Source organism: Trachypithecus francoisi, unplaced genomic scaffold, assembly GCF_009764315.1.
Source record: "Trachypithecus francoisi isolate TF-2019V2 unplaced genomic scaffold, Tfra_2.0 Lachesis_group0, whole genome shotgun sequence".
NCBI classification, from domain to species: domain Eukaryota; kingdom Metazoa; phylum Chordata; class Mammalia; order Primates; family Cercopithecidae; genus Trachypithecus; species Trachypithecus francoisi.
In genome coordinates, this window is record NW_022681453.1 from 147,816,300 (window position 1) to 147,828,586 (window position 12,287).

Consider the following 12,287-nt stretch of genomic DNA (forward strand, 5'->3'; position numbering starts at 1 on the left):
AAATCAATGAAATTATAGATATTAAATGGTAGTGTCAGTTTTTACAAAAATTTCCCCTGAGTATATTGAGCTTTAAAAACCTGCAGTTTTCTGAACACACTTATTTTAAGATTCCGTGCTAAACAGTCATTCAGATATTCAGCATATATTGATGACTTTTAGCAGTTAAACACATTTTGTCAAAGATAATTCTTCAGAAAGTGTAATGGACTGGTACAAATTCACTTGAAATATTAGGCAGTTATGGCAACTTCTGTAAATGACTGTATCTGTATTATTAAGTTATACAACAAGTAATTGCATTTCTACCATTTCAATCCTGTTTTAGAATTTCAATTTGGGAATAAGTGATTATTGAAAAAAAAATTAAGGCTACACTAAAAAAGCTATCTTTCATTTGGACTTCATTTGCTAATGTAATGTAAACACTAATAATTCAATACAATTCATATAATTTGAGAGAAATTTTGTTTGGTGTTCTGTGTAAATAGTTGGCACAAGTATTAATCTTGCATTGTATCCTAGATTCTGACTTTTGCTGGGGAACTTTTCATGGTTTATGTGCCTAGATTCTGACAAGTATATTTTAAAACACCTTTTTTCCTTATTGAACAGCTTTGATGTCATATTTGCTGGTGGTCCAGAAGAAGTTCTAAAAAAATTCCAAAAGGCAAACCACAAAGTGGTCTTTGCAGCAGATGGAATTCTGTGGCCAGATAAAAGACTAGCAGACAGATATCCTGTTGTGCACATTGGGAAACGCTATCTGAATTCAGGAGGTGAGTTAGATACTGGAAGAAAAGTTTAATGCAAGTTATAAAGACTAATGAAACAACCATTTTTGTGGATGTAGTAACTTTAGATATGAAGTTTTAAATAATCCTTATCTTACTATTACTATTATTGACAAAGCATTTTCCCGTTTATTATGTGAGTTGGTGTTCCTAAAAACACTAGGTAGTATAAATGTTATAATTTCCACATTATAAGTAAGGAAACTCATGTTTTTCAAATTTAAGTGACTTCTAGAGATATTCTGTTGTTAAAAAAAGAAAAATACAGATCCAGTTCCTTTAATTATGACACACTGAGAATTTTTTTGCTATAGGATAAGATTAGTAAGCTCCTTACTTGAAAAAAAATTTTTATCAGTCTTCAAGTAGCTTTTAAGAATAGGTATTACTTAATATTATCTGATTTTCAACATTTTGGGAGTAAATAAATGATTTGTCTTGAACTCAGTAGTGAAAAATATCTAACATTGGGTTTCTGGGTATACTTAATATTGCATTAGCTGTGCTACTATGGATTAAAGGAACGAACTACCACATTCCTTAGTCCAGCCTTTTGGAAATTAAATAAAATTTGACTTTGGGCATTGTGATGGCTACAAATTTATTTTTACTAGTTTGAGATTAATGTAAACATAGGGACAAAAGACATAACCAAATAGGATGAAGGACATGTTAGAGAAACAAATTGGGTAAAAATTGCAAACCACGTTGGAAAAATGGATTTTGGGGGTGGTCTACGTATATATAACCAATACTATCCAGGCTAGTTAAAATAAGTGCTGCTCCAGGCTCTAGGCTTTGCTTAGCCACTAGAAAGTGATTTAGTTTCTTGGTAACGCCTCAATTTCAGCTCTTTGCACCTGCACTTTATTTTATCAACCTATTCCCATAGTTGTACCTTGGAACTTTGATAGCTCATGTAGATTTTGTACTTTTGAAACTTTAAATTCCAATTTGTACTGCCTGGCTTCAAATCTCTTTTCCTCTTCATCTCAATATTTCTACAGGTAATGCTTTCTGGGATCTCTTGACCATTTTCTTTTCTCCAAATCTATCTACCACCTTGGATTTAACTTCCATATTCAAGTGAGCACCTAGGGTTTATCATATTGGTTACTCTGTGCTTCTTGCCTTAGCAGTCTTTCTCTGTTGGACTTCCAGTTCATGAACCGTCAAAGCCTCTCCCTAATACGGGTACCCACCCTCACTTCTCTGCTTGAGCATTCGGTTCATGGATGAGTGCTGCTTCCACATCATGGCCTCCATACTGTCAAGACTTCAGTAACATATGGCTAATCTTGCAACTTATTCTAAGTCCTCCATTGTTTAAAATCAATTTTTTTAAAGGAAATATGTAGCTGTGGGACTCTGAGACATGTTTTATTTTATACTTGTTGAACATTTTCTGAAGATGACTTGCAAGTGAAATCTCATGTAAATTTATCTCAAATAGTGATGTATGTACTCAGGTGATTAGGTTTCAGACAGACTCACAGTGCTTTGGAAACAGCAAGAAATTAGCAAGCAAGTACAGTTGTAAGCCAGTTTAATTAAGGAAAAGGTGTTTACAAGTGGGAAAGTAATCATAAAAGGATATCAAAGCATCATCCTTATGCTTTCTGTAGTCAAAATAATTAGAGAACGGCAGAAAATATAACTGTTTAATAAAAATTTGAATAATTTCACGGATCACATATTTACAGTTATTTAAGGAACATGAGTTGTTTGTGGGCATACTATTTAGTTTTTAAAAATAGTTTTAGGCCAGGCACCATGTCTCAAACCTGTAATCCCAGCACTTTGGGGGCCTAGACAGGAAGGTGACTTGAGCCCAGGAGTTCAGGCCAGCCTGTGCAACATAAGGAAATCCTATCCCTACTAAAAAAAATTGTTTTTAAATTATCTGGGCACGGTGGCACATGCCTGTGTTCCTATCTACTTCGGAGACTGAAGTGGGGAGATTGTTTGAGCCCAGGAGTTCGAGGCTGCAGTGAGCCATGAGCGCCCCATTGCCCTCTAGCCTAGGTGGCAGAGTGAGAGCCCCATCTCCAAAAATAACAACAAAAAAAGTTTTTAATAGAAAAATATTAATCACATAAAATAATGTAATGTGAAAATGGATGTATTTTTTTTCATTTATTGAGGAAATTTAGGATCTGTCAAATAAGGAAACAATTTTTGAAGAACAGTAATATAAACCATTGGAAAATGTTGCATGTCTCTGTGTGGTACATTTTTCATCACAGAAGTTTGGCCATGGGATTTAAAAAATGTATGATCTTCTAGTGTTACAGAATTTTTTTTATTTGATGCCTGGCCTGGTGGCTCACGCCTGTAATCCCAGCGCTTTGGGAGGCCGAGGCGGGCAGATCACCTGAGGTCAGGAGTTCGAGCCCAGCCTGACCAACATGGTGAAACCCCATGTCTACTAAAAATACAAAAATTAGCCGGGCATGGTGGTGGGCACCTGTAATCCCAGCTACTCGAGAGGCTGAGGCAGGAGGCGGAAAGTGGAGGGGAACTCAGGAGGCAGAGGTTGCAGTGAGCCAAGATTGTGCCTTTGCACTCCAGCCTGGGCGACAGAGGGAGAACTCTGTCTCCAAAAAAAAAAAAAAAAAAGAAAAAAGTTTTTTTATATGGCAAGAACCAAAAAATGAGCAACCAGTGACTGGTTTTGGTCATGTTTTCTTTTTTTTTCTTTTTTTTTTTTTTTGGTAACAGTAATTTCCCTGCACCTATTTTTTAAATTCTTTTAAGAAAATTTTAATTTTGACAGTTAAAAAGGTTTTTCTTCAACTTACAGAGTAACATTGGTTCCTTTTTCAAAGTACTGAATGTCAATGAAACATAGCAGCTTGGCTGCATTTCCATAATTCAGAGGAAGATTCAGACAGGAAAAATGATTCCGTTTGTGTCTTTAATAGACAAATGTTATTGGCAGTCTTAATGCTTATGCTCTAAGGCCAAGGAGAACCATCCAATTTTAGACTTCCTTTTTCCAGACTATGACACAAAAAACCTAGCCAGAAAATGGTTTAGCAGGCACAGTAATGACTGGCCAAAGTAATGGAAACATTTCCAAAATGTCTTAGATATAAAATTTCTTTGGGATGTTTGCAGTTAGTGACAAATCCAGCATTCCTTTGATTGCATTAGCATCTCTGGCGCTGACAGTAAAACCATTGTAGTAGAGATTTTATTCTGTAAGAGAGTGAGTTTTCTGCAGAGAATCCAAGAAGAGCTTTGTAGAAGGTCAGAGAAAAAATTCTTGTCTCAATCTATTCTTTTCCTAGTAAATCTGTTTCCCTTTGGAGCCTAGGAAAACATTAGATCTCCCTCCTTTGTCAATTAATTTTGGAGACACATTTATTTAAAAACAGTTTGGTTATTTTCTGTTTTGCAGTTGGTAGCAAACACTTTATTGGAGTTTATATATAAAACAAGCGGCACTCAATAATTCATATTTCTTTCATGATGAGGTGTGAAATTCCAACCTAAGAATTAGACTTCATGACTTCACAACTCTGTTCAGCTGGTCAGTGAAATTAACATGACACCAGTTTAATTCTTTGAATCCTAAATTATCTACTTTCTCTCTGCTGTGTTGCAGGATTTATTGGCTATGCTCCATATATCAACCGTATAGTTCAACAATGGAATCTCCAGGATAATGATGATGATCAGCTCTTTTACACGAAAATTTACATTGATCCACTGAAAAGGGTATGTAACAGCTGCAATTTTTTTCTTTTATTGATTTGGTTTTGTGTGTTGTATTGTGTTAATGTGGAGTGGTCAGAAACAAAGGATTTTATGATAGTGTGGCAACTGGTAAACTGAATTTCAAAATGTTCTTGGTGATAACATATTTTTAGTAGGTGAGATTGGTTTATGTCACCTGACTGGATATCAGCACTAGCTTAATGTGTCTTTATGGCTTCTCTTTTGTGGCCAAGTTGGCACACTCGCCAAACTTGGTTGGATGAGGTAGAAGGAAAGAAGAACTATGTAATGCAGTGCTATATGTATTGAAACACATATTGAAATGACTTGATACTAAAATGAAATGGCAGCCCTCACACTGTTGCCATGGCCCTGCCTCCACTGCATACTCACTTAGGCTGCCTTAGAATAACAGAATAAATTACATTATCAAAACTTCTGAGCTTGGAGATTTAAAGAAACAATAATGAAATCCTAAAGATTCTAGAGAATGTCTTCTTTCATAATCTTGAGTAAATAGCTGTCATTTATTAACGTAGAGCATTATAAATGTGTATTCTTGTATTCACTCGATCTTGCAGCTATAACTGTTTTCTCAAAAACTGCACCAAGCCATTTGATACCAGAATGAACTTCTGCGGTTTAAAAAATGCAGTGTATTCTCACTTGTAGTCCTTTAGCCTTGCAAAGCCCTTTATACTTCTCTGAGCTTCTTTGATCCTAGATAGGCTAGATGCTAGACTCTGTATCCACACTTTATCCATAGAGAAACTGAGACCACATAGTCAGTGACATTGTAGGGACTGGATCCTTGGTTCTCTGAAAACCAAAATCTGGACTTAATTTTCTATTTCATATGATAATAACGTAGACTTTATGTGTTTAATTGGCTACAATTGTAAAATAACACCTTTTCTGATATTTTGAAATGACGTGTGACTAAAGCCACTCAAAAGACAGTTTTTAATTTGAAAATTACCTGTAATACCCCTGAGGACAGAGACCTTCCTCTGAGATTTGGAGCCTGGATATCATGGGTGTTGAGAAAACACGGAGGCCAAAAGCCCTGGTCCTTGTTCAAGTGTTTGGTGGCCCAGAGTGGATAGAGCCTGTAAGGATGGGTGTGATCCTTTTTAGGAGACTTTATAGCCAATTTGTGGATTTCAGATATTTGAGAATATGGAGCCTGAAGATTTAAAGAGATGATAATGAAATCCCTAAGAAGTTAGAGCCTGAGGATCCATGGGACTGTGCTATAGACACAGGCTTTTGCTTTTTATTCATAAGAATACTTAAACTGGCCGGGCGCGGTGGCTCAAGCCTGTAATCCCAGCACTTTGGGAGGCCGAGACGGGCGGATCACGAGGTCAGGAGATCGAGACCATCCTGGCTAACACGGTGAAACCCCGTCTCTACTAAAAAATACAAAAAATTAGCCGGGCGAGATGGCAGGCGCCTGTAGTCCCAGCTACTCGGGAGGCTGAGGCGAGAGAATGGCGTAAACCCGGGAGGCGGAGCTTGCAGTGAGCTGAGATCCGGCCACTGCACTCCAGCCTGGGCGACAGAGCAAGACTCCGTCTCAAAAAAAAAAAAAAAAAAAAAAAAACTTAAACTGTAGTAAATAAAGCAATGCAAAATAGCAGTGGTCTAAATAAGAAAGATATTTTATTTATTTATTTTTCCTTCTGCCACATTAAAAGTAATTAAAAGGTAGGGAGCACAAGGCTGTTAGGGAGACTTTATGCTGTCAAGAGGGATAGCTCTTTTGTTGCTCTATCATTGGCCCATAGCTCCCAGTTTTAATCTTACTTCCTTGTCCAAAATGACTACTTGAGTTTCAGTTATTGCATTCATATTCTGGGCACAGAGAGTCACAGTAATAAAAACAGGCCATCTCAGTTTCATCACTCTCTTTAAGTAGCCTTTCTAGAAGTCTTACCGAATAGTTTCTCATACTTTGATAAGAACATATTTATGTGCCTACTCATAATACCCAAAATAAAATCTCTCTTTTTTTTTTTTTAGCAGATGTGTGCTACTGAAATCTGAGTTCCCCTATTGGGGAGTTGAGGGAATGTTGGGTACAATAAGCAGTCTCCCATAGGCCCTAGATAGAATATTCCTGAAATTGATGTAACTGAAACTTTGGAGAACAGTAAAGCAAGATTTTCTAATTTGAGAATACTTGTATAATATTTACCAATATAAGTTGATATTTAATAAATTTACTATATATACTGGATACAGATATAAAAGTTACTTAATTGTGTGTTTGTAGTTGCTGTCATTAGGAAACAAGATTTTCTTTAAGTGTATTTTGCAATGAGTTACAACTATAGCAGTTTCTGTGTTTTAGCTAAATACTTTAGTCATCTAAATATTTTGATTAGACACTTAAGATATAAGAATATTTAACTTTAAATTCCCACAAAGAACAAACTGTATTAATAGTGTTTGCTGCTTTTGCTGTCATTTTCAGTATCATTTCTATTCTTATGTTTCAGGAAGCTATTAACATCACATTGGATCACAAATGCAAAATTTTCCAGACCTTAAATGGAGCTGTAGGTATGGTTCCTAAATACCGGATTGCTTAAGTATACAAACACCTGTGTTTTCAACTATCTTTCCTTTGTTATGTCCATTTGGGGGCTGTGACTAAGGTTGACAGTGTAAATATTGTAATTAGTGTAACTTAAAAAAAAATACTGGACTTGAACTTAACTTTGGTACATTAAATTAAAATCATTTCCTGTGACTAGGGTGAAAAAGATAAGCTTCTGGCTTTAGGTAACTTAAAATTTAGTGTCTCACCATTTGGGAACTTTAGATAAGTTTATGAATTGATTACACTTTATCATTACACATTTTCCAGTGAAATTCTTTGTATCACATATTGCCCAGAGTATTAGGGTAGATCCTTTTGACCCAACTGAAAGATAACTGGTAACAACTAGACAGGTAGACCAGGGAAGAGTGTGAGTGTGTGTGTGTACATGCTCATGTGTGGATATACATATGTGCCTGTGTATTATAGCTACATATATCTTGATAATACATTAAAACTAATCAATACAGTTTTAAATTTAAAATATTATAATTAACACATAAATACTTTAAAATATATGCATAAAATTGAGAATATATTGTAATTCAATCAGTACTTCAAGTCAGTTCATTTAGTAAAAAGATTCTTAAAATCTAGTCAGTCTAGTCAGGCATGGTGGTGCATCCCTGTAGTCCCAGCCATTTGAGAGGCTGAGGATTGCTTGATCCCAGGAGTTCGAGGCTGCAATGAGTTGTGATCATGCCCTTGTACTCCAGCCTGGGCCAGAAAGTGAGACCCAGTCTCTGGGGAAAAAAAAAAAAAAAAAAAAAAGAGAGGTTCTCACAATGCAAAATGTTTAGTTTGGATTGCTCAGTAAATTTTAAAAAGATGGCTGTGCTCCCCTCTGACTTGAGTTTTATCTTAATTAATGTGCTAGGTCTGATTTTTAAGAACAGGAAATATTGTCATTGGTAGCCAATTGCAGAAACCTTGCTTATGCCAGACAATATTCTACTCACCATGCATATATTGTTATTATCTTCATAATAACCCTAAAAGGCAGGCATGGATACCATTTGATAGATGACTAAACTTGGCAAGAATAACATTACTATGAAGGGGCAAAGGCAGGGTTGCAAGATGAATTATTCTAACAGACAACTCAGTGGCTTTGCACCTCAGTCATTTTACTGGTGCCAGGTTGGAGTGAGTTTGGTGTCAGTATCTGTTGTCACTGTCATCCCTCATTTTGGGTATCTGCTGACTTGGAGTAGATGAAGTTACTAGAAGTGTTGTAGCCCTTGGAATATTACATCCATGAGAAATTTTTTAATGATGACACACACACATACACACACAGACACACGAATACAGACACACACGCACACATACACACACATTTTAAATTACTAAAGCCTATTTTCTCTTCTTAACCCAGATGAAGTTGTTTTAAAATTTGAAAATGGCAAAGCCAGAGCTAAGAATACATTTTATGAGACATTACCGGTGGCAATTAATGGAAATGGACCCACCAAAGTAAGTAACAGTTACTTTCATTTGGCTCTTTCTTGGAGATAGATGAAATATGTGGAATTTCATCTATTTTATTTTTAAAAATTTCTTTCAAAGACTTTATTTTGGTGCTAAAATAAAGGCTTCATCTTTTACACAGTATATCATCTGGTTTTATACTAATTAATTAATCAAACTGATGATTTTTCCTCAGCAGAGTGATAGCCTTTTATTGTATTTATAGCACATTTAGTGTTTCATTAAATAATAACAACTAACTTGGGAGTGAGCCACATTTCTCTATACTGGGTATCCTTTCTCATTAGGAATTGCTCAGGACGTTAAGAGATCATTTGTTTCACCTGACTTGCCGTTTTCTAAGTTAACAACACTGTTAAGATTGGGGTATTACAATATGTCCAGAAAGCTTCCTCTTTTTCTTATTTCATTAACTACAGTAATGAAAGTGACATAATTTGACCAATACAATTTTGGATCCTTTCTGTTTCAAATGTATATAATTGAGCTTGCCAAAAATGTTATTGACTGCAAAATTTATAGATGAAAAGTTTGTTTTGCGTGGGTCCAATCAAGCTGAAATGTAAATTGCATTGAAAAAATATAGTAATACTGTGCTTAAAACAACCTTCTGACATGCTGAAATGCCTGGTTTAAGTACCTAGAAAAGGGATTAACAGATTTTCGTTGTGGGAAGAAAATATTGGGGGATATGGGCTTCTGTTTTAAAATTTGAAAATGGAATGAGTGATCTGAATTCCAGGAAAAGATATGTGAATGGAAAGAAATGCAAGGAAAACCCATGCTGGCAACTTCTGCTCCATTAAACTGAAAGAAGTAGATTCTTGTCTCTTCTACTTAAATCTTTCCCCTTTGGTTTTTATCCCATTCCAGCCTTCCTACAAAGCAATCTCTATCTTGTGCCCTCCTTCAGTCTCTATCTTATAATTAGTTTCCCCAGCTCTGTCATCTCCCTATTAGCATTTTGAAGACCCTTAAGTCTCTTCCATCTTGCAAACCAAACCAAACCAAGCCAACACAAGGTAAAACATCCTCTTCAACCCACACTGCCTTCCAGGCTGCACCTGACTTTTTTATTCCCCTTCACAGCCAAACTTTCTTAAAATATAGATAACTCGCTGTCACTATTCCACCTCTTCCCATCACACTAAGAAATGCTCTTGTTAAGGTCTGTTTTGAAATCTTTGGTGAGTAGTGGACATTCTTCAGCCCTTATTTTTATTTCACTTAAAGACAGCATTTGACAATTTGTTGATCTCATTTGTCCTAGTTGAATGCTCCTTCCCTTTGCTTCCACGATGCTCTGCTGCTTTGTCTATTAGTTTTCTGGAGTTTCCTCTTCAATCTCTATTGTTCTTTAAAATACTTATTTTTAAAATTTTACAACTCAGTTTGTGTGCATGTAGTGACCCTCATCCTTACTGTTTTGGTAAATGTTCACAGGGGCCTGTCTGAGGCCTCTTCCTTTTCGTTTCCATATACATTGTTGGGTAATTTGGGTCATCAGTGAATTCTCTAAATGCTGGTGGTTTTCAAATCCTTGCTCTAACTCCTGTGTCTCCTAAACTCCAGGTCAGAATACTCAAGGGGTAGATTTCTGTGTTACATATATTCAGAGATTAAGACTTACAGCCTTACCGTCCCTTATAACCCAGTGGTTAACCAGAAGCTCTGTTTTGTTTTGGCTCTAGGCACTTCCCACTCCAAAAGCCCTCTGTTCTAACTCCTGTGCTTGCTGGTTTTATCTGATTTTCTCAGTGGCCATAGCAACTTTCTTAGTTCAGGCCACCTGCAGCCTCCCACTAGTAGCAATCACACCCCTAGGAGCCTAAAACTAGAGTATTCTGCCAAAGCAGAAACCCTGTCACTCTACTCAACTATATAGTGACGTTCTGTGAACTTAGGTATAAAGTTGAAAATCCTCAACTTGTCTTACAAGGCTCTTTATTTTGCTCCTGCTTTAGTGGCCACCAATCTACCACCCCATTCACTCTCCCACTCCCAACACTACTCATATTCACACCCTCTTCACATTCATTTTCTCTTCCTTTCTCCCTCTCTGCTCAGCAATACTATATTACTTTCAGCTTTGCAGAATTTTCATGTTACTGTGTCTGCAAGTCTTCTGTACATGGTTTTTATATGTCCTGGAATCCTCTGCCCCAATTCCCACCTGCTGTATCTCTACCTGCTAAGTCCTCCTTATCTTTTAGGTGTCAGTGTAGTCTTTACTTTTCGGGCCCCTTGTATGCTTTTGTAATATCTGGAACTACTTGTGTTACAGTACATATCACACACTGGACAGGAATGGTATTTGCCTGTTTTCTGGTCTCTCTTACTTTTTAGGCCTTTGGTCTAGGAATTACAGAAATCTTACTGTCTTGTTTACTTTTGTTTCCCCAAGGTCCAGCACATGTGAGGCAAATACTAGGCTTTCAACAAATCTTAATTGAATGTTAGAGTCAATAATCTAATGACCTAGCATTATTCTTGGGAGTAGTAAGGCAGATTATTTTCTGGCAGGGCAAACGCGTTATCAAATTACTGTTGGTTGTCTGGGCACAGTGACTCATGCCTGTAATCCCAGCACTTTGAAAGGCTTAGGTGGGTTGGATCATTTGAGGGCAGGAGTTCAAGAGCAGCCTGACCAAGACAGGGTGAAACCCTGTCTCTACTAAAAATACAAAGTTAGCCGGAGGTGGTGGCACATGTCTTTTATCCCAGCTACTTGAGAGGGCTGAGACAGGAGAATCGCTGGAACCTGGGAGACAGAGGTTGCAGTGAGCCAAGATCATGCCATTACACTCCAGCCTGGGCAGCAAGAGCAAAGCTCTGTCTCAAAAAACAAAAACAAAAACAAAAACAAACGAACAAAAAAAAACTACTCTTGGTCACTGTAACTTTCCCTAGGCAAATCTGATAAATGAATCCCTTTACTATGTGTGTGTAGTCACTGTTTTAGCTTTCTGTGATACTGTCAGTGCCAGTTAGTCAAGAGTTGGTAGAATCCCACTTTTCCCATAACTACATAGTGTTCTGTTCCTCCTTGGTAATACAATGTTTTAATCAAGTTTAGGCCAGTGCAGTGGTTCACGCCTCATGTCACAGCCTGGCCAACATGGTGAAACCCTGTCTCTACTAAAAATACAAAAACAAAACAACAACAAAAAAAATTAGGCAGGTGCTTGTAATCTCAGCTACTTGGCAGGCTGAGGCACAAGAATCGTTTAAACCTGGGAGGCAGAGGTTGCAGTCAGCCAAGATTGGGCCACTGCACTCCAGCCTTGGCGACAAAGCAAGACCGTGTCTCAAAAATGTAAAGCCGGGCGCGGTGGCTCAAGCCTGTAATCCCAGCACTTTGGGAGGCCGAGACGGGCGGATCACGAGGTCAGGAGATCGAGACCATCCTGGCAAAACACGGTGAAACCCCGTCTCTACTAAAAAATACAAAAAACTAACCGGGCGAGGTGGCGGGCGCCTGTAGTCCCAGCTACTCGGGAGGCTGAGGCAGGAGAATGGCGAGAACCCGGGAGGCGGAGCTTGCAGTGAGCTGAGATCCGGCCACTGCACTCCAGCCCGGGCGACAGAGCGAGACTCCGTCTCAAAAAAAAAAAAAAAAAAAAGTAAATGTCTTTGAGGAGTGATTTTGGTCCTGAGAATTTAGTGATTAT

The 12,287-nt window shown here is 37.5% G+C and overlaps 1 protein-coding gene across 3 annotated transcripts in view; it reads left to right on the forward strand.

The window, feature by feature from the left end:
* PLOD2 (procollagen-lysine,2-oxoglutarate 5-dioxygenase 2) overlaps positions 1 to 12,287 on the forward strand; it is a 100,961-nt gene that overhangs the window by 61,581 nt on the left and 27,093 nt on the right. For all 3 annotated transcript variants that reach the window (XM_033212397.1, XM_033212398.1, XM_033212399.1), the window contains 4 exons: positions 616 to 779; positions 4,405 to 4,517; positions 7,022 to 7,085; positions 8,504 to 8,601. In XM_033212397.1, the coding sequence (XP_033068288.1) occupies positions 616 to 779; positions 4,405 to 4,517; positions 7,022 to 7,085; positions 8,504 to 8,601 (439 nt within the window). The remainder of the gene's footprint in view (positions 1 to 615; positions 780 to 4,404; positions 4,518 to 7,021; positions 7,086 to 8,503; positions 8,602 to 12,287) is intronic.